Source organism: Lycorma delicatula, chromosome 1, assembly GCF_047948215.1.
Source record: "Lycorma delicatula isolate Av1 chromosome 1, ASM4794821v1, whole genome shotgun sequence".
Lineage (NCBI taxonomy): Eukaryota > Metazoa > Arthropoda > Insecta > Hemiptera > Fulgoridae > Lycorma > Lycorma delicatula.
In genome coordinates, this window is record NC_134455.1 from 387939766 (window position 1) to 387965247 (window position 25482).

At 32.3% G+C, this 25482-nt stretch overlaps 2 protein-coding genes across 2 annotated transcripts in view; both read right to left on the reverse strand.

Moving 5' to 3' along the window:
* Nucleotides 1-23962, reverse strand: LOC142317987 (uncharacterized). The gene is made up of 8 exons (XM_075354522.1): nucleotides 23908-23962; nucleotides 22637-22688; nucleotides 21209-21389; nucleotides 12025-12194; nucleotides 10951-11137; nucleotides 5861-6025; nucleotides 3218-3395; nucleotides 1-275 (listed from the first exon to the last, which is right to left on the reverse strand). Exons 1-6 carry the CDS (start codon nucleotides 23960-23962, stop codon nucleotides 5927-5929), a joined length of 744 nt encoding a protein of 247 aa, XP_075210637.1. The 3' UTR covers nucleotides 1-275; nucleotides 3218-3395; nucleotides 5861-5926.
* Nucleotides 21249-25482, reverse strand: part of LOC142317336 (uncharacterized) — a 67949-nt gene continuing 63715 nt past the window's right edge. The window contains exon 7 of the mRNA XM_075353813.1: nucleotides 21249-21389. The gene's annotated coding sequence lies outside the window, so the exon portion shown is untranslated. The remainder of the gene's footprint in view (nucleotides 21390-25482) is intronic.

The window sequence follows — 25482 nt, forward strand, 5'->3', positions numbered from 1 at the left end:
TAAAAAGTATGAGAATTTTCCATTTTATTGTACGAGTGGTGACAGAACAAAATACAGTAACATATTTAAGTCTAATGAAGTGCAGTTTATTGAAAATTCAAAATTACAAACTGCTGATGCTTAAAAAAAAAATGAAATTGTCTTATTACCTCAATATTAAAACTTTCTTGGAGAAAGCACATGTACATACTGTAAAGTAATAATAACTCCTGATATTTTGTTGAATCATTTAATGGTTTTGACTTCAGCCATTTAAGAGCATATTTTATAAGTATCTAAAAAAATCAAAACAAGAAATCATCATGAAAAATTATTTTTTGATAAACACACATGCAACAAATATGTATGTATGCACACATGAACACATGCGTATACATGTATAAACGAAACAATATAATATTAAATAAAAACAATTAACTATGATTTATTTATAAATTGGAATATAACAAACTACTAATTTCCTAGTAGTAGAAATATAATTTGTTAATCAAATAATAACAAGTAAACTCAGGAAATCAATAAATAGCATTACAAAATATAAAAATATACACTGCCTATGTCACAATTGTATCACACAGTTAAGAGAGCACATACATTTGAATTTGAACTGTAAAATGCAACACACAAAACAAATGGTTACAATAAATGTATAATAATTATGTACAAAAAATAAACAAATAAAAATAAAACAGAAAAATCGGTAATATGAATAGTCACTAAATAACTTTAACAATTACATTATTAATTTCATTTTAATAAAATAAACATTATTTTTAACACATTATTCACATATTATCTTAAATAATACAGTACTCATTCATTTAAGGCCTATTAATAAAAAGCATAGTATACTAATTTGTGCATTTAAAATATAATCTAAGGAGTGAAAAAGGGTACAGATTTACAAAGGAAAAACCTAACATTGGCAAAATCTTAGATCAGGTTACCTTTCCTCATGTATATCATTATAAAATATATTATTACATCAAATCTAATTTGGAAATATTCTAAAGGTTATCTACATCATTCACATTACCATTAACATTTGAAATTTGATAAAAAAAATTTTAAAACAACAACTTTGAAATACCCCAAATAACTTTAAATGTTAAATAAACAATCAATTTATTTGAAAAATAATCAATTATTTCAAAAAAGTTTATAAAACTCTGGAACCTATATAACAGAAATATAAGAATTAAATTGTCCATCTGAAGAGTTAAAAAAATGTTTGCAAAATTTCAAAATATTTGGTGAAATAGTTTCAGAAGAGTTTGTGAGTAAAGTTTTGTACACAGTTGGCCGAAGAAGTTTGGTTATGCTTAATTTCATCAGGCTCTGCCCAAATATGCTATTTGTATAATCATTAACACTTATATTCTCAAGCATTTGAATACTTATCTCAATGTTTGAATATTAAAATTATAAATTCAAAATGAAAGAAAATGTATCTAAATAAGTTTGATGTGAATTACACATGTTTTAATACATTTACATCTCAAAGTAGTCAACACTTGACACTACAAGGAGTTGCTTTTAGTATAGTTAAAAAATCTGGCTCAATATGGACATCTGCAGACCACGCATCTTAATATTTCCTAGAGTCTTTTTTTCTATTAAGTGAGGAAAAATGCTATGCTGAAAACAATTTTTCTATTTGTATCCCTGCAACAAAAGAACTACATGAAAGATATCCTATATTCTTCTACCCTAATGGCACTTTCACTGCTATCTGAAACAATTTGTACATTGTTGCATTGATGTTTAAGTGATTTCAATACAATGATACTTCTTTGTATGCTTTGTAATGACATAGATACAACTTTGCATTATAGTATAAAAAGTTTCTTTTGCAGAATTAGAAATTTCCATACAAAAGATACTGCAAAAAGATATCTTAACACTTCTTTTAAATTTAATATTTGCATTAGCCAAATTTATAACAAAATGTTCTGTAAATTAAAAAAAATTCTCAATTATTGATAAAATAATTTTATTCTAGTCTTATTTTTAACTAATTTCGAAAAAGGAGGTTAAATATTTGACCCATGTATTTCTTTTTATGTTTGTTTATGCATAACCTTTTTCCTATTAATCAAATTGAAATAAATCTTGTTGCAATTGACACAGCTGTTTTTTGCAGTGGTACCATGATGTTGAAAAAACTTTTGAGACGCAAACTGACTTCAAAAAAAGAGGTTATGTATTCAATCCGTATACTTTTTTTATGCTTGCATGTAACTTTTTTCCTATTAATTCTTATTCAAAAAAATCTTTTACTCACTGGTGTAATAGTTACACAACCATCTTAATCTTTCATTTTTATACCCATTGCTTCATCATCAAATTTTATTAATACAGCTTTTGGTAACTCACCCCCTTTCCACTTGGTGCCTTCATAGGGCAGGCCATTTGAATTTCTTTAAAATTTCCATAATGCTGTTAACTAAACCATCAGAAATCGATATATTACACCTTAACATACCTCTTGAACCCTCTACCAACTGTACATTATGTAAAAGGCCCACACAGTTATTTATTGATGTCTACTGTAATAACATTCCTGGGGGAAGTTTTCCCACATGTTGATGTTGCTAATAATATAAACCCTGTTTATTTTTTACATCATATCACTCATAATATTATTATATTCATCAATTATTATATTCATATTAATTTAATAGTTGGGATTATTCTTACAGTATTTCCATCTACAATTTGCCTGTTAAAGGTATAGGTCTGTTAAAGGGTTTGCAAAGCATATCCATTTGGCCAGTTGTAATCTTGCAAAAACGCAAGTTATTTAATAAATCAATGAACTGCATGTCATTTCTTTGTCTCATGCTTATTTTAGTTCAAAAATGAAAACTGAAGCCACAAATTTACTCCTGCTTCACACCAAGGACTCAATTTAATTTCATTTTAAATTTAGGTCAGAATTTATAATGGTTACACAATAGGTTATTTTATATGGTTATATAGTTTATAGGTTATATAGTTTATATGGTGCCAGTCCCAAGAGTGGGCTGACCTTCACTTAAGTAATCACCAGCTGTTACACACAATTTAGGCAGTACTAATAAAGTACAACAAAGTCAACTAAACCTTTGTAATTATTTAAAAACTTTTAACCACTGAAAACACTTATTTCATAATACTATTGTTACAAACTAAATTAACACTTAAAAACTAAATTTAAAAATAAAGAAAAACAAACCGGAAAAAAATCACAAAACCATGATGAAGTGTATTTATGCCAATGATACAACTTGTTCTAGCAGAGTTGAAACATGTTCACTGCTCCACTCAACTGAGTTTGTAGGTAAAAGAGATTCATAACCTTTAGGAATACTTGCAGCCAGCTATTCACAGAAACATGCTAGCAGATTTGTTGACTGCAAAACACAACAATAAGATAAAATTAATGATGATATTTAATGCTAAAAAATGAAAAGCATTGTCACTGTTTATATGAAGTTTAGCCTCATGTAAAATAGTGAATTACAGACGTACAAATCAAGACACGTAAGCACAATCAGTACAAGATACTAGTCCTGATAAAATAAAAATGGAATAGGTGGTAATGAATTTCACAGAAGTTTATAAATGAAAAGTTAAAAATCTGTCTGGTTCTCCACTATGATATTATTTCTTTTACTAAAAAAGTTTTATTTCAGAGCTTTAGAAAGATAAAATTACAGTAACAAACAGTTTAGTATTTTTATGTTAACATATCCCTAAATATTTATCTGTTATATTTCTTAATTATCTAAATACAATATATCAAACTGGTGAATAACCAAAAGCAGAGAAAAATCAGGAAGTTTTCTGCTTGGACTAGACAGGTAGTTGTGATTTAATAGATCTCTCTTTTTAATTATTTACACAGCATTCACTTTAAAAAGGTATATGCTGAAAAATAGTTTACTTTTCTATATATAACTTATAAAGTTAAAACTGTTGAAATATTCATTAAAAGAATCAGATAAAATAATCTTTTATTTTTAAACTGGTATTTATAATACCACAAACAGTAACATAACTGATAAAGTTACACAAATAATAATAATCTTTATCTTAATATGTAAATGCTAGTGCTGCACACACAAATATATATATATACACACATTCAAATATATATATATATATATATATATATATATATACACACACACACATACTCTCTCTCTCTCTAGAGAGAGAGACAAGGAAGGCTAGGCCACTATGTAGAAAAATTATGTAAATGTGAACCCCTACCTTTGTGTACATAAATTGGAGAACAAAAATTACAGATAATCTTAGATGTGCTATCATACTTAAATTCAATAAATTATATATAAATTATAACATGTAAATATAAAAAAGTTATCTTCTTTATTATCCTCTTCACTTCTGCTACGTGGCTCTTGAACATGGCATTCTTGTCCATCAACAATCCGAGGTATTTCACTGAAGGATAGAATGAACCACCATGGTACTGACCATAAACAAAATTTTGGGTCTGCTTATGCCTACCTGAGAATACGATAGGGTCTTCTATGGCGAAAGCAGAACCCCGATCTGCAGGCGCAAAACAATAATGTTTATTGCCTCATTTCCAGTGTCCATCCTGTCTGTTCCAAGATTGTTGTCACCACAAGTGCCAAGTCATTGGCAAACCCAGTTAGGACTGCCCCATCAGAAAGCATGACAGACAAGATTTCATCATACGCGATATTACAGTTTTACCAACTGATGGTTTTTACTAACTGTCTATCTATCTCCGCCATTAAACTGCCCAGACAATGCTTAAAAGTCTAAATGAACAGGTATAGTAACCAGTAGCAATCAACCAGGTATAGCAACTAAACAACTGTGCTGTTGAAGTCTCTAGCTAGGCATAATCTGGTTAGAGACTTCAACACAACCTTGCCGGTGTGAATTACCTACCGGCAGCTTAGGGAGGAATTTCCTTTATTTAGTGATTATTTTATATTTATAGACTTATTTTATTTTTATTTTTGATCCTTGAATTTTTTTTTCTACTTACTTAGCAGATCAGTTGGAGTGTAGGGTAGCTTCACCTTTACCCATAATAACAAAATTCTCTGAGTGGAAAAAAATTGCCATGAACTAACAATTCATTATAGATTTTTTAAATTTACTTGAAATTTTTTCAAGTAAACACAACACTTAAACACAACCTGCCAGTGTAAATTACTGGCAAGGCACCAGAGACCTCGATAACAGCGGTGCTGCAGTTAACCAACATGTCTGGAGTAACAAAAGTGACAGCTGCTTCAATTTAGTGCCTCAAATTAAGTTGAACAGTATGTTGCAGAGGTATATATGCAAAATCCTTTATAAAACCCCAAGGAAAAATCACAATTTGGTCAGATCAGGTGACCTTGGAGACCACCTCAAACAATCTCTCTGTCATTGGGCCCATGCCAACAATCTAGAAGTTAACCTAATATTCTTTTTTGTATGCCTGATGGTATATATATTAAGAGGCATTACCAATAATCTAATGGCATAGAGTGTAACTTTATTAACTGTTGTATAAAAAGAACAAAAGGATCTACAGGAAAAAAAGCATCTACAGGAAATAGTTTACAAAATTTTGCTTTTGGTCAAAACATTTCATCCTCACTGTTTAATTTCCAGGGAGTTAAAAATCTTCCCTAGTTATTTTGGATTTTTCAAGGGCTGTAACCACTTGTTTTAGCAAAAACTTATATCACACTGCTAAATTTAAAAAACATAGTACCTGTGTTTATTAAATTTTTTGCTCATCTTATTTAAACTTTATTGGTCAAATCCACATATTAAAAATCAACATATACTATAATAATATCCATTATATAATAAACACACTTACTTAGCTCACTGGATCTGGCTTCATGCTGGAATTCACCAACTGCATCAAAACAAGCTAAGTGTGTTCTTAATGGTGTAGAATCCCTAGACAGCATCTCAATGAATGCAACACATGAACAGCCCACAACTGTAATCCTAATACATGTGCAACATTAGCTCCACGTTTCTGCCTGATAACAAAAATACATTAACATTAATAAAGACAAAATCAAAACCTCTTGAAAAAGCAATTTGTTAATATTTTTCACAGACACTTACATAAAGTTAAAAAATATTGGGGAAAAAATAATATAAATCCCAATAAATTAGTTGAAATTTTGCAATACAAACATAAATGAAAAACCATGGTTGATGTACATACCAAAGCTTAAATTAAATGTCATAATTTTTTTACATTAGTTAATTAAAACAAAACTAATATATAAACTATTAAGTGTTTCACTTCATAGAAAACCTGTAGACATAGTTTTTTTTCCAGATATTTACATGTTTGTAAATTTATATAAAAGATAGGGAAAACTTTAAAATATATAGTGAGTTTTTATGATTTGGTAACTATTAAAATTATAAACAATATTGATACTGTCTACAAGGAAACATGAAAAGACTACCAGTCGGTTTAACTCTTAGCCACCTCTATAACCTTATTGCATTTATACATTTGTTAATTTTATGTTTTATTTTTTTAAAAAATAACATTATACTTAATCGATAAGAATTTTTATCAATTAAATATATGTTTAGTGTGGTTTATAATTTATAAATGACTTTGATTAAATTACCAGCTGACTTACATTCATACCAGGTAAGATAAATTATAACAAATAAAAATTGTTACAAATAAAGGTTATTACAAATTGATATTTTAAAATGAAGAAAGTAAAACAACAAAAATATAAAACAAATTTTTTTTACAAAATATTTTAGAATTATTATTAGTTATGAAAAAATTGTTAGCTCATTAATGAATAATTTTTTTACTAAAGTGTTCTGGTGTTAAGGATTACCTGTAACCCATTGTGAAGATCAATAGCACAATGCGTATTAATAAAATACTTCTCATTCCATTATACTATATGAACTATTAACTTAGACCAACGGACAACATGCTGTATTTTGAATGAGGCATAAAATTTTTAAATTTTCACTTATTTGTCAATACCAAAAGGTTTTCAGCAATAAAGCTCTTAGGTTTCATTTTATTATGGTTTATATTTTTCCACAACACACAAATTACACTTACATTCCTGGAATTTATAGTAGAAAGAGGTAAAAAAAAAATTCAAAAAATAAATAAACATTATTAATTCCTTTGTATCAGTATACACAGAAACCTGTTTGGATGCCTAATTTGACTTTCCATTACCTGAAGCTTACCCTTGTTACCTGAAATTTCCTTAAAATCAAAACATTAGAAATTCCTTTTAATTCAAACTCTTCATAATTTGAAGTAATTTTTTGTTAAAATTGCATGAAAAGTCTACATAGGAATACAGACTGTTCATGTGTATTCTTATATGTATTCATATACATATAAATAAATATGAATACATATATGTATTCATATATGTTCTGTCTAAAGTCTGGAGAAATCAGAAAATACGTTGTGGTCCTGATTTTGAGGATGGGAAATTCTGGACTTTTACCTTCCCGTGATAGAGAGGGGTCAACAATTACACATACTGCTTATGGTAGTATGTGTAAGCAGTTAACAAAAGCTAGGACCAAGCATCTCCCAGGATAAGGAGATTCCCTTCTACAAATGACAACAGCCTCTATGGAAAATTGAGGAGTGATAAAAGGCACAGCACCCTTTTGCCCTTGGAATGGGAAATCATCCTAAAAGCGCATGAAACCAAAAGTTCAATGGCATAGGATGCAGAAGGCTGGAGGAAACCATCGCATTAAAGATCTCTATGATATTCTTTATGAATTGTGAAACCTTACCGATGATGAGGGGGCTGGAGTGTTCAGTGACAAAGAATAGCTGGACTAAACTTGCAACCGTATCAGAGTGGTATCTGTTTTGGGAGCCAGACTAAAGAATGATTCCTGAAAGAGAACAGCAGCTCTTTCAGTAGCTGTTAAGAGCATAGTTCAGAAAGACTGACACAGCCATATCATCACTCAGTCTTCTGAATACTACACATCTGAAAATAATAGAAAACTAGAGTTGTATTTTTTCAAAGAAAATGTAGCTCTCTGCATTTTCATGTAGCAAAGACGAAGGTGCCTTCCTTGGTAAATTTTTCAGAGGTAAACTAGTCCCCCTTCAGATCTCCATGTGGGGACTATTAAGAAAGGGGTCACCAAAAAATTAAAAAATAACATTCTAAGAGTCAGAGTATGGAATGTTAAAAGTTTGAAAAGTGTAGGTTAAATGTAGATGTAGTAGGAATTAACAAGGTTTAGTGGGGAGAGGAACCACTTTAGGTCAGGTGATTTTAGAATAATTATCTCAGCGTCAAAGAAAGGGCAGGCAGGAGTAAGTTTTGTAATGAATAAGAAGATAGGTAAGAGAGTAGAGTATTTCAAAAATCTTAGCAATAGAAACATTGTAATCAGGATAAAATCAAAACCTAAGCTGACGATTGTTAACATCTATATGCCTATAAGTGGCCATGATGACGATGAGGTAGAGTGTGTATACAATGAAATTGATGAACTAATTAACACATAAAAAGGGATTAAGATTTAATAATAGTTGGAGATTGGAATGCAAGCATTGGAAAAGGCAAGGAAGGAAATATAGTGGGTAAATACGGGCTGGGCAAAAGGAAAGGGGACCAACTTATAGAGTTTTGCACGAAGTATAATTTAGTAATTGCCAACACCCAGTGTAAAAATCACAATAGAAGAATATACACATGGAAAAAGCTGGGCAATACTGCAAGGTATCAGATAGATTATATCATGATTAAGCAAAAATTTAGAAATCAACTCATCGACTGCAAAGCATAACCAGGAGCAGAAATTGATAGCAACCATAATTTAGTGATAATGAAATGTAGACTGGGATTTAAAAACCTGAAGAAAAGGTGCCAGATGGATCGGTGGAATTTAGAGAAGCTTGAGAAAGAGGAAGTAATAAGATTTTTGAGGAGAACATCGCAAGAGGACTGACTAAAAAAGATAAGGTAGAAAATATAGAAGAAGGATGGGAGAAAAAAGGAAATTCTTAAATCAACAAAAGTGAACTTAGGTGGAACAAACAGAACTGGTAGAAGACCTTGGATATCAAAGGATATATTGCAGCTGATAGATGAGTGTAGAAAATATAAGAATGCTAGTGATGAAAAAGGTAAAAGGAACTATTGACAATTAAGAAATACTTAATTCACTAATTTGCACTTCGACAGGAAGTGCAAATTAGTGAAAGAAGAGTGGATTAAAGAAAAGTGTTCAGAAGTCGAAAGAGATGATCACTGGTAAAGTAGACGGAGCATACAGGAAAGTTAAGGAGAATTTTGTGGTACATTTAAGTTAAAATCTAATAATGTGTTAATAAAGATGGTATACCGATTTATAACATGAAAGAAAAGGTAACATGAAATAGTTAGTAACCTATCAAACTATCAAAAGGATATGAATTAGAATCTGAGAGATAGGATGTAATCAAAGACGTTCTTGAAAAAATAAATTATAAAAAACATAGCTGGAACATATGTGGTGATTTGAAAGTTATAGCTACTTTGTTAAGCATGCAGTTAGACTATACTAAGTACATGTGTTTTCTTTGCGAATGGGACAGCTGAGGTAGTGATTAACACTATATTATCAAAGAGTAGAAGAAACGAGATAACTTAACTCCAAATGAAAAAAATATTATTCATGAGCCCTGAGTTGAACCCAAAAAAATATTTTTACTTTCCTCTCCATATCAAGCTGGAACTAATGAACAATTCTGTAAAAGCAATGAAGAAGGATAGTCCTGGATTTTTGTACATCAGGCAGAAATTTCTGAATGTAAATGAAGGAAAAATTAAAGAAGGAATACTTGTTGGTCCTCAAATAAGAGAGTTAGTCAAAGATGATGTATTTAACTCAATATGTACAAAGTACAGCTTTGGCTTCATTTAAAGACATTTGCAAAATATTTCTCTGCAAACAAAAATCCGAAAATTACCATGATATTGTTAATCAACCTTACTTCATACAGAGCTATGGGATGTAATATGTCTTTGAAAATACATTTCCTCCACTCACATCTGGATTTTTTCCGGACAACCTCAGAGATGTAAATGACAAACACATTGAACGTTTCCATCAAGACATTTCAGTGATGGAACACGGTTATAAAGGGAAATGGAATACTAACAAGCTAGCCGATCACTGGTGGACATTAATTCAGGATGTGTTTGAGGCTATTTATAAAAGAGAAGCTTCAGCGAAATCATTCTAACACAGGAATGGCCATGCAAAACAATAAAATTTACAGATTTATTATATTTTCCCTTAATTTTTTTAAGCATAATTTATTTACAACTAAGGGTGATAGAAAAATTGTATTTTTCTATCACCCTTATTTTTGCAAAAAAGTAATTCAAGAAATGGTATCACACTTAGAGAAACAATGAAGATTTTTTTTTCTATCAGTGTCATTTTATGAAAAAACAATAAATACATACTAGACTACTTTTATACAGCTATAAAAATTGTATTTAATTTATTATCTAATTAATTAAGAGTTCTAGATTACATTAAATTAGAAAATACAATCTCTATTCTTCATAACACAGTTTGCATACTGCAATTCAGTTTGAAGTTTGTTTTTTTACTTTTTTTTATAACTTTCTAATATGTCTAGGATATGGTTAAAAAACCTAAAAATGTATCATGAATTTTCTCTGTAAAATTAAAGAATGTTATTTATCATGTTTTAATTCTGCAGGACTCCTATTGCTTTCCAACAGAGAAAAGTTCAAATTTAGGTTCATTCCTGATTCCCCTAAACTCAGTATTATCTCCACAGAAAGTAATCCTATTCTTCTCAATCATTTCTATATTACCATTTCTACCTACTTGAACAAACTTATTATCAATATTCAGCAAAAAAATTCAACGTAATTTATCTCTATAAATATAAAATACTTGCATTCTAGTAGGAATATTTCCTTGTGCATTAGAGAATTCATGAAAAAATTGCACAAATGCAAAACAAGGTCTTCCTTGCTTTAAATGATCAATAAAACCTAAACACTGTTTATGGCCATATTGAACTGACAGCTTCTCACAACTGAAATGCGGAAACAAAGCTTTAGATTCCACTGGTGTATTTCTGCAACAGAAAAAATCAAATGACTTTCTCAATACATTTATGAAGTAACCATGCACACAGAAAAAATTATCCGTTATTGTTTTAGATAAATTTCATCATTAGCCACATTCTTATAAAAAAGAATAAAATCATATTTAAAGCTTAATCTAACAGTCAAAATTACAAGTATCAATCACTAATCTCTCATTTTTGTTTTTATGTGATATGTAAATGCAATAAAAAAATTAATGCATAAAGTTCAGAGAAAATTTCAAATTCAGTTAAATTTTTGACCTCAGTAGTTTATTAATTTCTTTATCTTTAAGCCTTCACTAAGTATTACAAAATAATAAAGAACTTACAGTATCATTTTTGTCTTTTTCAACAAACTGCAAATATATGTATTCTTTGTTATATCTCACTAGATGAGTACATACATTCTTCTACACATAGTAATAACAATACAGTAATGTTTTGTTGTGAAAAAAAGTTGTATAACCTCAGCTCATTGCAAATTAGATCTACGAAACAGTAATGGAATATTCCATAAACTAAGAAACATTTTTAATTAATTTATGTAAATTATAATATTTATTATTTCATAATATTTTTTAACTTATAAAAAAAAAACATTTTTACCTTAACTTCAAGTTTTAAAATTTGATTGCAGTTGGACATTCAACCATCTGTTCTACTAAAACTATCTTATTAAAAAAGTCGGGTACAAAATACTTCAACAATTGAAAGCAATATTTACTGCTTAATCTATATAAAAATAAACCTAGAAATGACTAAAAAATAATTTTTAAACTTAGACTTAATTCACTATTTTTATTCACATTGAAAAGCTTTTCTTACAGTACATTTTTAAAAAAGAAAACCTATTATTATTAACTAAAAGAAATTACTTTCTGTTATCCTTCTGCCACTGAAATAAAGTATCTGTATGGAAAGCAGTAGTTCCTGATAACAATGAATAGAATGTAGTTTCTCGTCTGTCATCAGCTTTATTACCAGGTGTGTCAATATCAAGAAGAGGTGAAACAGTTGGTGGATCATTAGTAATAGCTGATAGAGACTGCAATGAGAAAAAATTACATTATTTATTTATCTGAAAAGATGCAGAATCTTCCAAAAGATACCATATATATTAATTTAATTAATGCATTATTAATAAACATGACTACAAAAAAAATGTGGATATTAAAATCTGAGCAACAGCCAAATAAGAATAAGGCTGTCTTGATAAAATCAATCTTTTTTATTCAAACAGCTTCTGAAGTTTTGAAGTACATTTACATTCTTATGGAATGAAAATGTAATTGGTGTGAGGGTCATTCTCAGTTCCACAACACAAATTTTATTTTGACCCACTGACCCCTAATAATAAGATCAGTGTTTGTAATTAATAAGGCGCTAATATTAGAAACATCGTCTTAAGAAGATTTGTCGTAAAATTTCAATCGAAATTTAAAATAATTTCAAAATAAATTTAACTGATATTTAAACTATTTATTTCCTGTTAGTTACGTACAATTACACATTTGGTGAATTATACTTTTTATTTTTTAGAAATAAAACTTTACTGTCACATTAATCACAAATTACATATTATATCCATGGTTTCTTTAAATGATGTCTGAAACATAAAATTTGAGTACTGAGAAAATCTGTTAGAAAATTTGTATTTATTAATGATTCTTCACTTTCTGTTACCATCAATCCAGTTATTACAATTTTCTTCCACTAGATATGAAATGAAACTGAAATTTACAATATTACTTTAAAAGGGGACAAAGATTAGCTTGAAATGTAGTTCACTGAAAAAGTTATAGCAAGTATATATTGAGGGATCTTTAGCACTCTTACAACTAAAAACCTGACACTGCAAACAAAATTATTTTATGGACAACTTTGTTATAATTTTAACAAAATGTATTCTAATGAAATGCTGCATCCTGATTTTTTTTCTTTTGGTGCCTCTTCCTTATTATAGAAATTTGTTTACATGCTTAAATGATTTTATTCATTTACTTTTTTATAACATTTCATTTCCAAAAATAAGTTTATGCCCAATTAATTTAAAGCAAAATAATTAATTACAATAATATATATGGAATTTAATCATTTAGCAGATGATCAAATACAACAATGCAAAGTTATAAGTTTCATATATAAATAATAATAAAGGAAGTGGTAGTTAGTTGTCACCTTCTGATAAACAATATGTGACAGGGATGTCTACCAGATGTCCAATGCTGATATCATAGGCAATTTCTTCAACAGAAAGGTAAACCTGGCAGTTTTGTTCTGTAATCATGGCAGTAGAGGAAAGCTTAAATATAACCTTCTAGGTTTCTTGCAGAATCTCAAAGCATCTCTGCAAGTGTTTGAAAATTATTTACCAAAACTCACAGTTTAAGGCGATATACTCTACTTTGGGCAAAAGGTTTTAAGACATTGACCTCATGACTAAAAGAGGTTAAAATTGTTAATGAGTCTTCTTTTGTTGAACAGGAACAAAAGAACAAAAGAACTCCACTTGGAGTGCAAGCGCTATGCCAAAGTTTTTCATGGCACAAGTGAAGCCAGCTTGAGCCATTAAAAGTCCAAAGTGATTTATGTTAACAAAAAAGAAAGCTCCACAAAATCTCCCAAACAAATGAAACAAGAATTCAGGTTGCTCTTCAAGGCAACTGAACAAACCTGAATTTTCTGAACATTAAAAAGAACAGTAAGGGGTTAATTGTTGTAGTGGACAACAAGGAGATTGTTCGAGTCATTTCAGTCTCCTGCCATCAAAAAACTGGAAGTGAAATTGATGCAAGGAAAGAAACAAGGCCTGCGTCATAAATCATTATATACGTTGACATAAATCATATGATAAAGAATTGATGTACAGTGATGTTTTAAGTATTGCAGATTCAACCACAAGGCAAAATTTTGCCAACATGCTTCTACCTGTACAGTATGAGGCAAAGAAAGTGACCTGTAAAATGATTGTCTGAAGAAGGTAAAGGCTCATAACTGAGCTAATAGTAAAAGATTGTGCAAGATCATGAGCACTTTATAGATAATAAGGACTGTGATTTCTTTGTATGAGTTGTTGAGGTCTATTTTAATTTTCTTGCTGGTTGATTTGGTCAACTGAATTCCTAAGATCCCTATATAGTCCAAGTTGAGGTAGGTAAAGTTGTTGATTGAGCAGCCTCAACGCTGTTCTTCTGCAACACCCATATATGGCCAAGGTTGATCTGTCAGGTTTTAGTGTTCAGGGAAAAGTTTTATATCAGTCAAAACAGTTTGTAGGCAGTTCTGTGCAGGAAGCCTCCAGATTGTGTCTTCATACAGCAAGTCTCTGACAGACACCATGTCATTTTGAAACTTATTATTAATGATTCTGTTTTATTTTGTTAGTTCATACTTTCAGCACAGAGTCCACACTGAGGAACATTTGGGATAGAATTCTCCAGCTAGTTAATTGTCTTATTTTGATAGGTGCTGATGCAAATGCTAGATTACTTCTTTGGCACATCGAGGTCAAGGTCAAGGATAGCAGCGATGAATTAGTTAATGGTTTCATCATGCAACATAACCTGGAAAATTTTACTGCTGCCAGTGAATTGGCAACATTTGCCAGCACAGTCAGTGGACAGAGGTTACTCTGTGATACAAACATAAATGTTACCATTGGAAGAGGTGTAACATGGTAGGATTCTTAACTGGTCTGTAGTTGATGATGTAATAGTAATTATCAGTTAATCGTTTTTGAATTAGCAGATGGGTTGCACAATGTCTACAGGGATAATGTCCTTGCTCAACAGAGGGGAGCTTCCTGCACAGAAAGGCTGGGCAGCCCTAAGTTTAAAAATACTCTTTCGGCCAGGTTCTGTATCTTGTATCAAATTCTGGATGAGCTCCAGGTTTATAGCCTGATAGAGAAATTCTTTTTGATAGTAACTAAAGCCGCAGAAAAATGAATTTCCGCACTACCTGTCAAGGGAGAATAGAGAATAGCTGCTTGGTGGCTGTACACAGAAGAGAGAATAATCTGCTTCATCACAATGAATTCCTGTGATGAAGCAGAATTGTGAACCAGCTCATGCAGAGTACTCAATGAGAGCAAATTCCTGACTGGAGAGTGGTACTAAACTGCTGACTATCAAAGGAGTAGGACCAATTATTTTAACAATATTAGGACTTCTAAAAGAGATTGCTGGGCCTCTTTGTACAAGATTAGCTAAATAAAGACCTACTTTTTATAAGCAGAATGATGTCAAGGCAAATCAAACCTCATATCATCTACAAGTCTGAAGGGAAGTAGCAAGTTTTCATTCTGATAAACTGTCTTCAGAGATTATCAAGGCAGAACTCTGCCACGTAATTTGTATTCCTGCAAGGAATAAAGCCTCTGGATTTGATGATATCACAGTGAAGCCTCTTGCCTGTTCTCTTGGATTCTGTGTCTGTACATTAGCTAAGATTTTTAATAGAATGCTTTTTTTATTTTCCTGTTTGTTGGAAACAGAGTAGTCTAAAACTTCTCTTCAAAAGTGGTGACAAGGACGTCACCATGAACTTACAAGCTGAAGCCACTCTTTCCAGTAGTTGGTAAGCTTTTCAAAAAGATTCTATACTTTCTCATTATGAGATACTGTCTTCCAAAAAGCTGCAAATGGATGATCAGTTTGGCTTCTGCTCAGACAAGTACACAGAAGATGATATTCTTAAAGTCAAGGAGGCAAGGTATTCTTGCCTCTTCAAGCAAGTTTAGGTATGCATTAAAAATCTAGGTGTGTTTTTGGACATATCTGGGGCTTTCACAATTTGTGGTGGCCCTCAACCTTGTTGCAAATGACAGACTTGGTTGCATTCTAGATGAGATTAATATCTTCTCAAGTTATTTGAGTCATAGTCATTCTTTACGACAGCAAAAATAAGAAAGACCTTGCCTAATAGTTGTCTGTATGCAATTTATTAGATCCCTTTGAGGATTGTCAAATTCAGTTGTCTGATGCAGTTGAAATTACCCAGTGGTTGTCACATTGTTGCTTACACAGATCAGAGCTACTACTGCTTCTTGAAAAAAAAAAACGAAGAATGAGATTGAGTGCAGGACAACTCAAGCTTATAAGATTATAAAGTAATGGAGTCTTCATTAAAAGATGGTCTTTAATCCACTAAAAAAGAACCACTACAATTCTTCTCAGATTACCGAATACACAACAGGGCTCGGATATCAATAGCAGGCGACTCATCACGTACGTTTTTCTACAGAAGTTTCTGGGTGTAATCCTTGTTAACAACCTTCAATTCAAGGAGTACCATCTATAAATTGCAAAGATGGCATGTGATACTTTCTTCAGCATTCATAGGGTTATCCATCCTGATTAGGGGCTGAATTTTACAACCATGAGTATTCTTTACAAAGATGCAACTTCTTTTGCTGTCAGTCATTGGTGAAGCTGAACCAACAGAGGCAATCTCTGTTATTACCAGTGTGAAATCAACCAATATCCTTGCCTCTGAGTCCAATTTGCACTATTCTGACAAAAAATCAGGTCCACTTACCCCTCCTCGAGGCAGAGATGAAAAATTGGAAACCAAAGTTTTGAATCTTGGTACTGTAAGTTAAATAGAACGATCTTTTAATAGTCATTACCCAAATGGTATTAACCCAGATGTTACAGGTTTCCAAGTTGTTAGGTGGGTTCCCTAAATCGTTATAGCAACCAATTTTTTTTGGACATGTTGCATTTAGGAATAAATTAGCTAGATTTAATTTGACTGATTCTGGCTTGAATCTGGACTGTACAGTCTATGATACTATATACCATATGCTGTATGTTTGTCCCAGGTAAAAAACTGTGTCTTTGACTGGGCGAGGGGCTGTGCGAGTGGCTCCAGGCGGATGAGGAGGTTACTTTGGTTGTTCTCCTTGATGTCAAGGGCACATTCAATAGCATTCCATGGTCTGTGATAATAAACACAATGAGGGACTGGGGAATCAGTGATTACTTAATTGCCACTATTAATGAGTACCTTCATGACACGCACTTTACACTTGCTACCAAAGAACAGGAAGAACTAGAGGTGTTTGGAGGGGTTTCACAGGGCCACTCCAGTGGTACCTCTCATACAAGAACCTCTTGAGACAGGAGCTTCTGGGAGATGCCCATATTATCGTCTATGCGGATGACCTGGCCGTGTTGGTCGCAGCCAGCACAGAAGTGGTCGAAGAGATCGCAAATAATGCAGTTGAGATGATAAGGAGTTGGCTGGACAATAAGGGAATGGCTTGGCCCCACATAAGACCACTACTCTAGCCTTGGTAGGCAGAAGAAGAAACTAAGATATTGTCATCACAGTTAACAGGATAAGGGCCGCCACATTGGGGTGTGACTGACACCTTGGTGATTTTGCTAACCACATACCAAGATGTGTTAGTAAAATCTGGTTTGTTTAATGTTCACCTGCAGGAGGTGACCCAGAGAACAGAGTCGGTAATGAACAACTTGGGCAGGCTTATGGGTAGGCAGACTAGTCCCAAGCAAAGTAAAAGAAGAATAATACTGTCCATTGTACTGTTTGTTGTATTGTATGCTGTACCTGCCTGGGCTGATGCTCTTTCCAAAAAAAAAAAAGAAATGTGAGAATGCTGGCATCTCTACAGTGGCGAGTGGCCATTCGAATCGTTTCAGCATACAGAACAATTTCAACCATTGCGATAGAAGTTATTGCGCAAATTATACCTGTTCACCTGAGAGCAATGCAGTTAGAAAGGAAGCATGAATGCATGCCTAAGGGTGAGGCATACAGATTGGCATTGGAAGAATGGCAGGTGGAGTGGGATGAAGTTCCCCCCACAGGTTGGTGTGGATCTGGAGACTGATCCCCAAGATAAGGCAACGGGTCTGGAGGAATCATAGCAAGGTGGACTAATACCTGAGCCCAGTTCATTTTGGGCCATGGTGAGTTTGTCTTTTATCTGCATCATTTTCGCAGGACAGGGTCCCCAGGATGTATTTACTATGGCATCAAAGACATCCCACAGCATACCTTTTTTGGCTGCACCAGATTGGCTAAATCAGATGGGGAAACAACTAATAGTGGCTCACCCCGGGTAACATCACTGAATTTATGCTCAAAAGAAAGCAAGAATGGGACGCTGTAAGAAACATAGTCATGCACATCTTATGAACCAAGTCAGCAGTATATACGTAGCTGATTAGACCAGCTGAAGGCAAAGACCTCTAAACAAAGGAGAGGTGAAGGTAAGGCCTGAAGAGCAAGGGGATGACAGACAGCCCCTACGGAGCTGTGTCGTTCGTCCGTGCTTGCATGGATGGGCAATGGTAATAAAGCATGGAGACTCTGAATCCCCCGACTTCGAAGGCACCTCTCGAGTCTGTGTAATACTTAACTGTGGGTCCAGCCCCGGGAGGGGAGTTAGGTGAGATGGTGGTTTAGTTGGTGTGGTGCAGGCACACATACGCATATTAATAAGATCTTGTGGAACCTGTTAGCGAGCCCAACATGTCTGTAAATGGGATTCCTCCACCTCACCTTAAAAAAAAGGGTACAAAATGAATCTACAATGATTGTTAGAGAACTTTGAAAAACTTAATTCCTTTCTTGATCTGGAAGACATGCAGAGAATGGCTAATAGTTTCTGGCTCCTCAAATTTCTGATTTTGTGAAGAACTACTGAGGGGATTTGATACTGTGTTAGTAAGAATAGCTGCCCATATTGCTATGGACCACTTAAGCATTAACCAAAGGTAGACATTTTGGCAGCGACCCCGGGTGACGCTAGGTGAAATTACTCTTTTTATTTTTTTACTCTGCAATGGAGCTGCGAGTAGAAGAGTGAAGGCATTGACCTCACCTCTAAGAGCAGACCAGAGGTATGATTATTTAAATTCAGTATTAATGAACTCTCTGAAGAAGCTGTGAGGTAGAAAGATGAAGACGTTGACTTCATTCCCGAAACCAGACCAGACTAAAGGTTAGGTTTATTTGAATATTTTATTAAAATCAGTGGGGAATTTCCTTGAAATATTTAGACATCAGTGGAACGGAATTCCCGTCTTAGTTTAATTCAGTTTAGTGTGATTTCTGATAATTACAGTACATCTCAGGGTAGCTGTAGGTCAAAATTAATTGCTGTTCATTAACAGTATTTTGTGAAAAAAGATTGAGGCTTTTGGTTTATCTAAATTAGATTCAAGAATAAAATCAAGATGTTGTTGAAGCAGTCTTCTTTGGTTAACTAGAGCAAGGTATGTGATTTACGAATTCATGGATACAGTTGGCAGTTGTGAGGGCCATGACATAAAGTCCAAAGATGCCTAAGCAAAGGCAAAAACATAAATCAGCAGTGGTAATATCTACCAAAGCATTTGCATTGGTGGCATTCTGACAGAGGACTAACTGATGACTGGAAAATTTAATTAGTATGTGAGGCATTATCTTTAATAAAACTTACCAGGGCCAAGAACAGGGGGGTAGTGTAGTGACTGGAATTACTACAAAGTGAGTGTCATTTTTTTTTATAACCATATTCTTTACTGCATTATTTCCACTTCTTGTAATATATCTTTATCATCTTATAATTCTTTAAATTGTGAATTAATTTTTAATAAATTAAAGCATATTATGACACTTACTGTGGTGCAGCATTGTATGTCTCTGCAAATTAAAGTACAGTTATTTGGTCTGAAGGGACCAAATAAATTTTGATTGTGATGACATTTAAGAAATACCTACAAAAAATGTTTAATGTCTAATGAAGAAGGACAAGTCAGAAACACTTACAGCAATGAAAATATTCTTCATGACAAATTTTGCTAATTATAATTCCATTTATTTACAAATGAAAACACTAAAAAAAGAAATTATTTTTAGTACTCATATTTTTTCAGATTTAACTTTCTTGCCAATTTAACAAATTCTTTCTGTCAAGCAGTGGAAGGATTAAGGTAATTATAAGAGTGAAGAAATGATATGGTATCTATCTCTCACTCAATCCCTCCTTTTGTATTATCTTCTGCCTCTGCATTTTTTACTTTACCAATAATTTAAAAATCACTCCACACCACTGATACACAGGACATAGTCAAGCAGATTTCCAAATTAGTTCATACTTAATTGTTTGAATCTACTTTGGCAAGTTGTCTTCTCTGTCATGTAATTAGTTATCTTGAACTGTCAGGTAAATTAGTATCTGTAAATGTTAAATTGGTGTGTTCCTAAAACACTTTGCTATAACCTGTTGCATTAGTCTTTTAAATGTCATTCAGAAATCCTACTGGATCTAATAAACAAAGAAATTGTAACAGAAACCACAATATTCAGAAAGAAAAAAGTCTTTTTAAGTTATTTTGTTGGTGACCTTTTATGTTACTAACAACATCTTGATCCATATATTGCAGAATACTATTACAGTCTTCAGTAATTAGACTGGATTATTCTTTATTAAATTTAACTTTCAATAAGTACAGCAGTTATCAACAATGTGTAGAATTTTTCTGTTTTTCATTTTTCTGTTTTTCACCAAAAGATCTTTGTTCTATTTTGCTAAGTTCAGCTACAAAACACTTGATGTCATCTAATATGTTTGGTTTGAAGTGTTGCTTACAGAAAATTTCCTAATGTTCTAAAAAAATTCTAAATTCTTACTTTTTTCCCAATAACTAAAAATTTTCTTCTCAGTTTTAATTTTATTTTCATAAACAACATCTGATTTTTTTTATAAAGCTTCTTCTTTTGTATAAATTTGTGTATTTCTATATTCTGCCTTCATCATCACAATCTACAATAATGAACTAATATTTCACACCTGATAAAAATTTTTACCCAAACATGTCCATACATAAAGAAGTTGCAAGACGAATTTAAATAAAAAGATGTATTTATAAAAATTCTATACCCATTCAGACTGACTATATTAAGATGGTTCAAGTGTTATACCAATAAAGTAGTACATATAATTTTGGTTTTCCACTTCTCTTTATTCATGTAATCATATTTCACAGCTCTTATTCTTACAGAAATGCATTACAAAAAATCCAAAAATTAAAATTTACTAACCATATTCTGAATTAAAGTTGATGCTATCAGAATCAAAGGATGATCTCTAACAAAAACATCATAGCTTCCAGTAGCTAAAAAATCAACAGTCCTTTCAATAATATTTAGGATATCTTTCACACACCAAGTTGTCTCAACATCACTGAATGGCTGCCAGAGGTCTAGCCACTTTACCTGATGCCTAAAAAATACAAATTATAAAAATAAATAATTAAAGGAAAACCTAAAGAGAGCTAGCATTAATGCATTATAATAATAAAAGGCAAATAATAATATTCAAAACTTCCATTTTATAATAATGAATGTTTTACTAAATGCATGTATAAAATATATAATTTCATAATAAGAAATATTAGTTTAAATCTTTTGAGTATAGATAACTTAATAGACAAAGAACAGCAACTACAAATCAAAATTAATAATTCTACCTTCACAATAATTCTGTGACTTAAATATTGATTAATTAAATTTATATCTGTTAAAACAGTCTTGCCATTTGTATTATAACAAAAAAATTCACAAACAAAAAATAAAATACCCACAAAGTTTTTACTTAAGAAGAAACTGAAAGACATTAATTAGAGGAATAAATCAATCTTTTGGTTTTATTTCATAAGGACAATTAGACACATGTATGACAAACAATGGCAAACATGTTTTGTAGTATAATTAACTTCTGCTAATCTATAAATGTAAGGATCTATATCTCCAAATCTTGAAAAATACATGTAATATTCTATTTTTGTTAATTTAAGCTGTTAACAGAAAATATTTAACAAAGGTGTTCTTGTGCATGTGATTTATACTCAATATTAATATTTATCAACCTCTATTCAAACAAACAGGACTACTTTTAAAACAAAATAAATCCTAAACATGTAGAGAAAGTTAACTGCACTGAACATTACTATTTTACAGACATCGATTCAATGTAAAAATTCAAAATTTATCATGAATAATATTTTTCATATTGTAAATGTTTCTGACTTTCCTCCTTTATTACACATTAAAGGTTTTCTATATGTTTGTTTTAAAATATCATTAACATCAGAATTTTTTGCAATCTTCAGGGACAATAAGACGGCTAAAGGGAAGTAAGGAGGCTAGAGTAAGGCCTATGTGCTTCGAAGTGAAGGGGCACTCCATAGTTCCCGACAATAAAGTAAAATACTTGGGTTTCTGGATCGATTATAGGTGTTCATTTTCTGAGTAGTTACTCAGAATAGTATTTTCTCTGACTAGGTTACTCACAAATGTGGGTGGCCCTAAATCTTCCAGGTGTAAAATATACGTACATGTAATTACAACTATAATTCTTTATGGGATCCCTGTGTGGAAAAAAGCCGGAGTTTCAAGAGAAATGTATGCACATTGGAGGGTTTACAGAGGTATATGACCCTGAGAGCATCCTCCACATGCAGGACTGACTTGGCTGAGGCAGTCTTTGTTATAGCAGAAACGCCACCAGTCAAGTTGCTTGCTAAAATGAGATGTGAAAGTTATTCAGGTAAGAAGAAAAGTGAGGCGTACGACCTTTTGTTAGAGCGATGTCAAGTCCATTGGAGTGAAGCATCCATTGGAGTGAAGCATCCACTGGTGCGTGGACTAGATGCTTGATCAATGAGTTTAGGCCATGGGTCCTGAGGGGATTTGGTGAGCTCAGTTATGAGCTCACACAGTTCTTGATGAGCCACGGCTGTTTCCGCCAATATCTCCACAAGTTCAAGAGAGTGGATAACAGGTGTCCACATTGCGGAGACTTGGATGACGTGGAACATGTTGTGTCCCACTGTTTATGTTGGAAACCCTTGAGGCATAATTACAGACTCTCATACCAGAGAATATAATAGAGAAGATCCTTTACAGTGAGGAAACATGGGATTCCATCTCTCGTATGGTCACCCGTATTTATTAGGAGTAAGAAGTCAGATGCAAAGACAGAAGAGCCTGAGAAAGTCCTAAATATTCCAGCTGCTAGGTGAAGAATTAGACCAGAGAACGAGGGGGGATGGACAACCTCCTGTGGAGCCGTAGTTTGTTCGCGCTTGCATGGATGGGTTATGGTAATGATGCACAGGATTCTCGAACCCCAGACCAGATTATTTGCAACATAAAACTCGATAGTTTTAAACTTGAAGAATGCTTAAAATATGCATGAAAAGTGTCATATGCAAATTTAAATAAAAAAATAGTAATTTTTAGTTTTTTTATTTCAAAATCAGCATACAATTAGTAAGTAGTTGAATAATAGATCGATAATTAACAATTATTTAACATTTTGTTGCTTTTGTAAATGTAAATAATCAGGTCCTGTTCAAATGTTTGGTAGTAAGATTGTGTCTTCAATCACTCAAAATATTTTTATAAGTAGAAAAAGATCGTTCCACATCCACTGAGGTAACTGGGCAGAATTTGAATTTGGGTGCTATGTTAGCACTTATTGTTTATGGCAAAAGTTCACCCGTCCCATTAATAAAACTATCAAAGCCTGGGTTACTGTTCAAAATGTTTTCAAATTTCTCTTTAAGTTTACACGGGAATACCTCTGGCAATGAGAGTTCATTTGGCGGATTTTATTCATTAACTGAATAGATTCGGTCAACGCCAGACCTGAGTTTCGAGCTTTTTAATACTAATGCTAATCACAGCTGTGTTTTTTTTTTTAATACTAGAATCGTTAAATCCTTCCTTGGACTGACAAACTGCCATAGCCTGTGCACTATCAAAGTCATTTACTATACCTTTGATGGCCATGAAATATTCATTGTAAAACAGTACAGCTTCAATCCACGTTCTCCATCAAGTTACCACTGGTTCAGGAGGTAAAGGCTGATTTGGAAGTTTTTCTTTATAGGCCTTATTGCAAGCAGGTGCCTTAAGGAACACTTTCTGTGTTGATGAAATCAGTTTATTTACATTCCCAAACATGCATTGTACTTCTTGAGCGAATCGATGTACTCTGTGAGCAAAGCACGTCACAAGAATCAAATTGGGATAAAATACTTGGAGGGCCTTGGCTGCCATAATCATATAGGAAGCAGCGTCTAAGAGAAATATAAACACTCTTTCATCTGCAAAAGATTCAGGAAATATTTTTTTTAATACACTCATTCACAAATCTAACGATCATAGAATGATTTGTCTTTTCAAGGTCTTTGTAGGCCACCAGACACAAAGAAGAAGGGTCTAGTTTTATATATAGGATATAGTTTCATCAGCTGAAATCCAAATAATGCTATCCATGAGTTCATTGCGTATTTCTTTCAGAATATGTAGGTAAACTGTTGGTATGCAATCGTTACGCAATGTTGATTCATCTGGTATATTTTGATTCAATCAATATTTTCACAGAAAATTTTTGAAGGTAAGATTTGTAAGTTTGTGAAGAGGAATATTACTTGTAAGCAATGTTTCACATAAATCTATGCTACAGTAGTTTTTCTGTTTACCTTTGGAAGTGAAATCACTGCTACTTGCCGCTTTTATAAGTTGTTCTTGTGGGCCTTTCTTTTGCAATCTAAGAAGACTTGTCTTGACATGCTGAACTATTTGAAACTTTTTCCTGCACGAAATATTTTTCTCGCAAACTCGACAATATAAAACATTTCCGTCATATGTAAATGTTTCAGGATAGTCAGCTATCTATGAAGAGGCACTTTTTTTTTGAGAGGTATGGTATACATTAAACCTTGCTTAGATAAATAAAAAAACTAAACTAATGCAATGAGAGTATCAACAATAACTTGTGTAATTTAATTGCCTAGTGGGAGGAGTGCTGCAGTAGGTGTGCGGGACACAGAATAGTTTCGTCCATCTTCGTCTTGCATGAGTCTGTGTTTTATTTGGCCTCATAATAATATTATCCTACCACAATCATAGACGTGCAGCTGCTAAGTGTGCTCTAAGAGCCATGCAGCTAATAAGTTTGGCTAGCTACAACATAAGATTTTATTTATTAACTAGGTATCCTACCAAAAAAATATTGTAAATATAGTGAAAATATGCATCATCACTAGATTTTAAGGAAAATATACAATAACTGGTGAGAATGGGCTTAATATGCAAATGCATATAATCTGGTGTCTACGTATTAATTATGAAAATCTGATGAGCTTCACAATTAGCATAAAAATAATATTTGAAAAAATGAGTAACTTTGAATCAAAAATGATTGTACTATAGAATAGAAAATTATAACTGTTATATAAATTATGTACACATCTCATTAACATGGTCTTTTTATGTCTTGTGTTTTGCGTTAAAACAAATATAAT

Coding starts and splice junctions, on each gene's coding strand:
- LOC142317987 (XM_075354522.1), bottom strand. CDS start 23,962: ATGGCCATCAAAGGTATAGTAAATGACTTTGATAGTGCACAGGCTATG. Junction 21,390..22,636: donor ACAAAGACTGCCTCAGCCAA/GTCAGTCCTGCA, acceptor TGTATTTTTTAG/GCATCAGGTAAAGTGGCTAG. Junction 6,026..10,950: donor ATATTCCTACTAGAATGCAA/GTATTTTATATT, acceptor GTTATCAGGCAG/AAACGTGGAGCTAATGTTGC.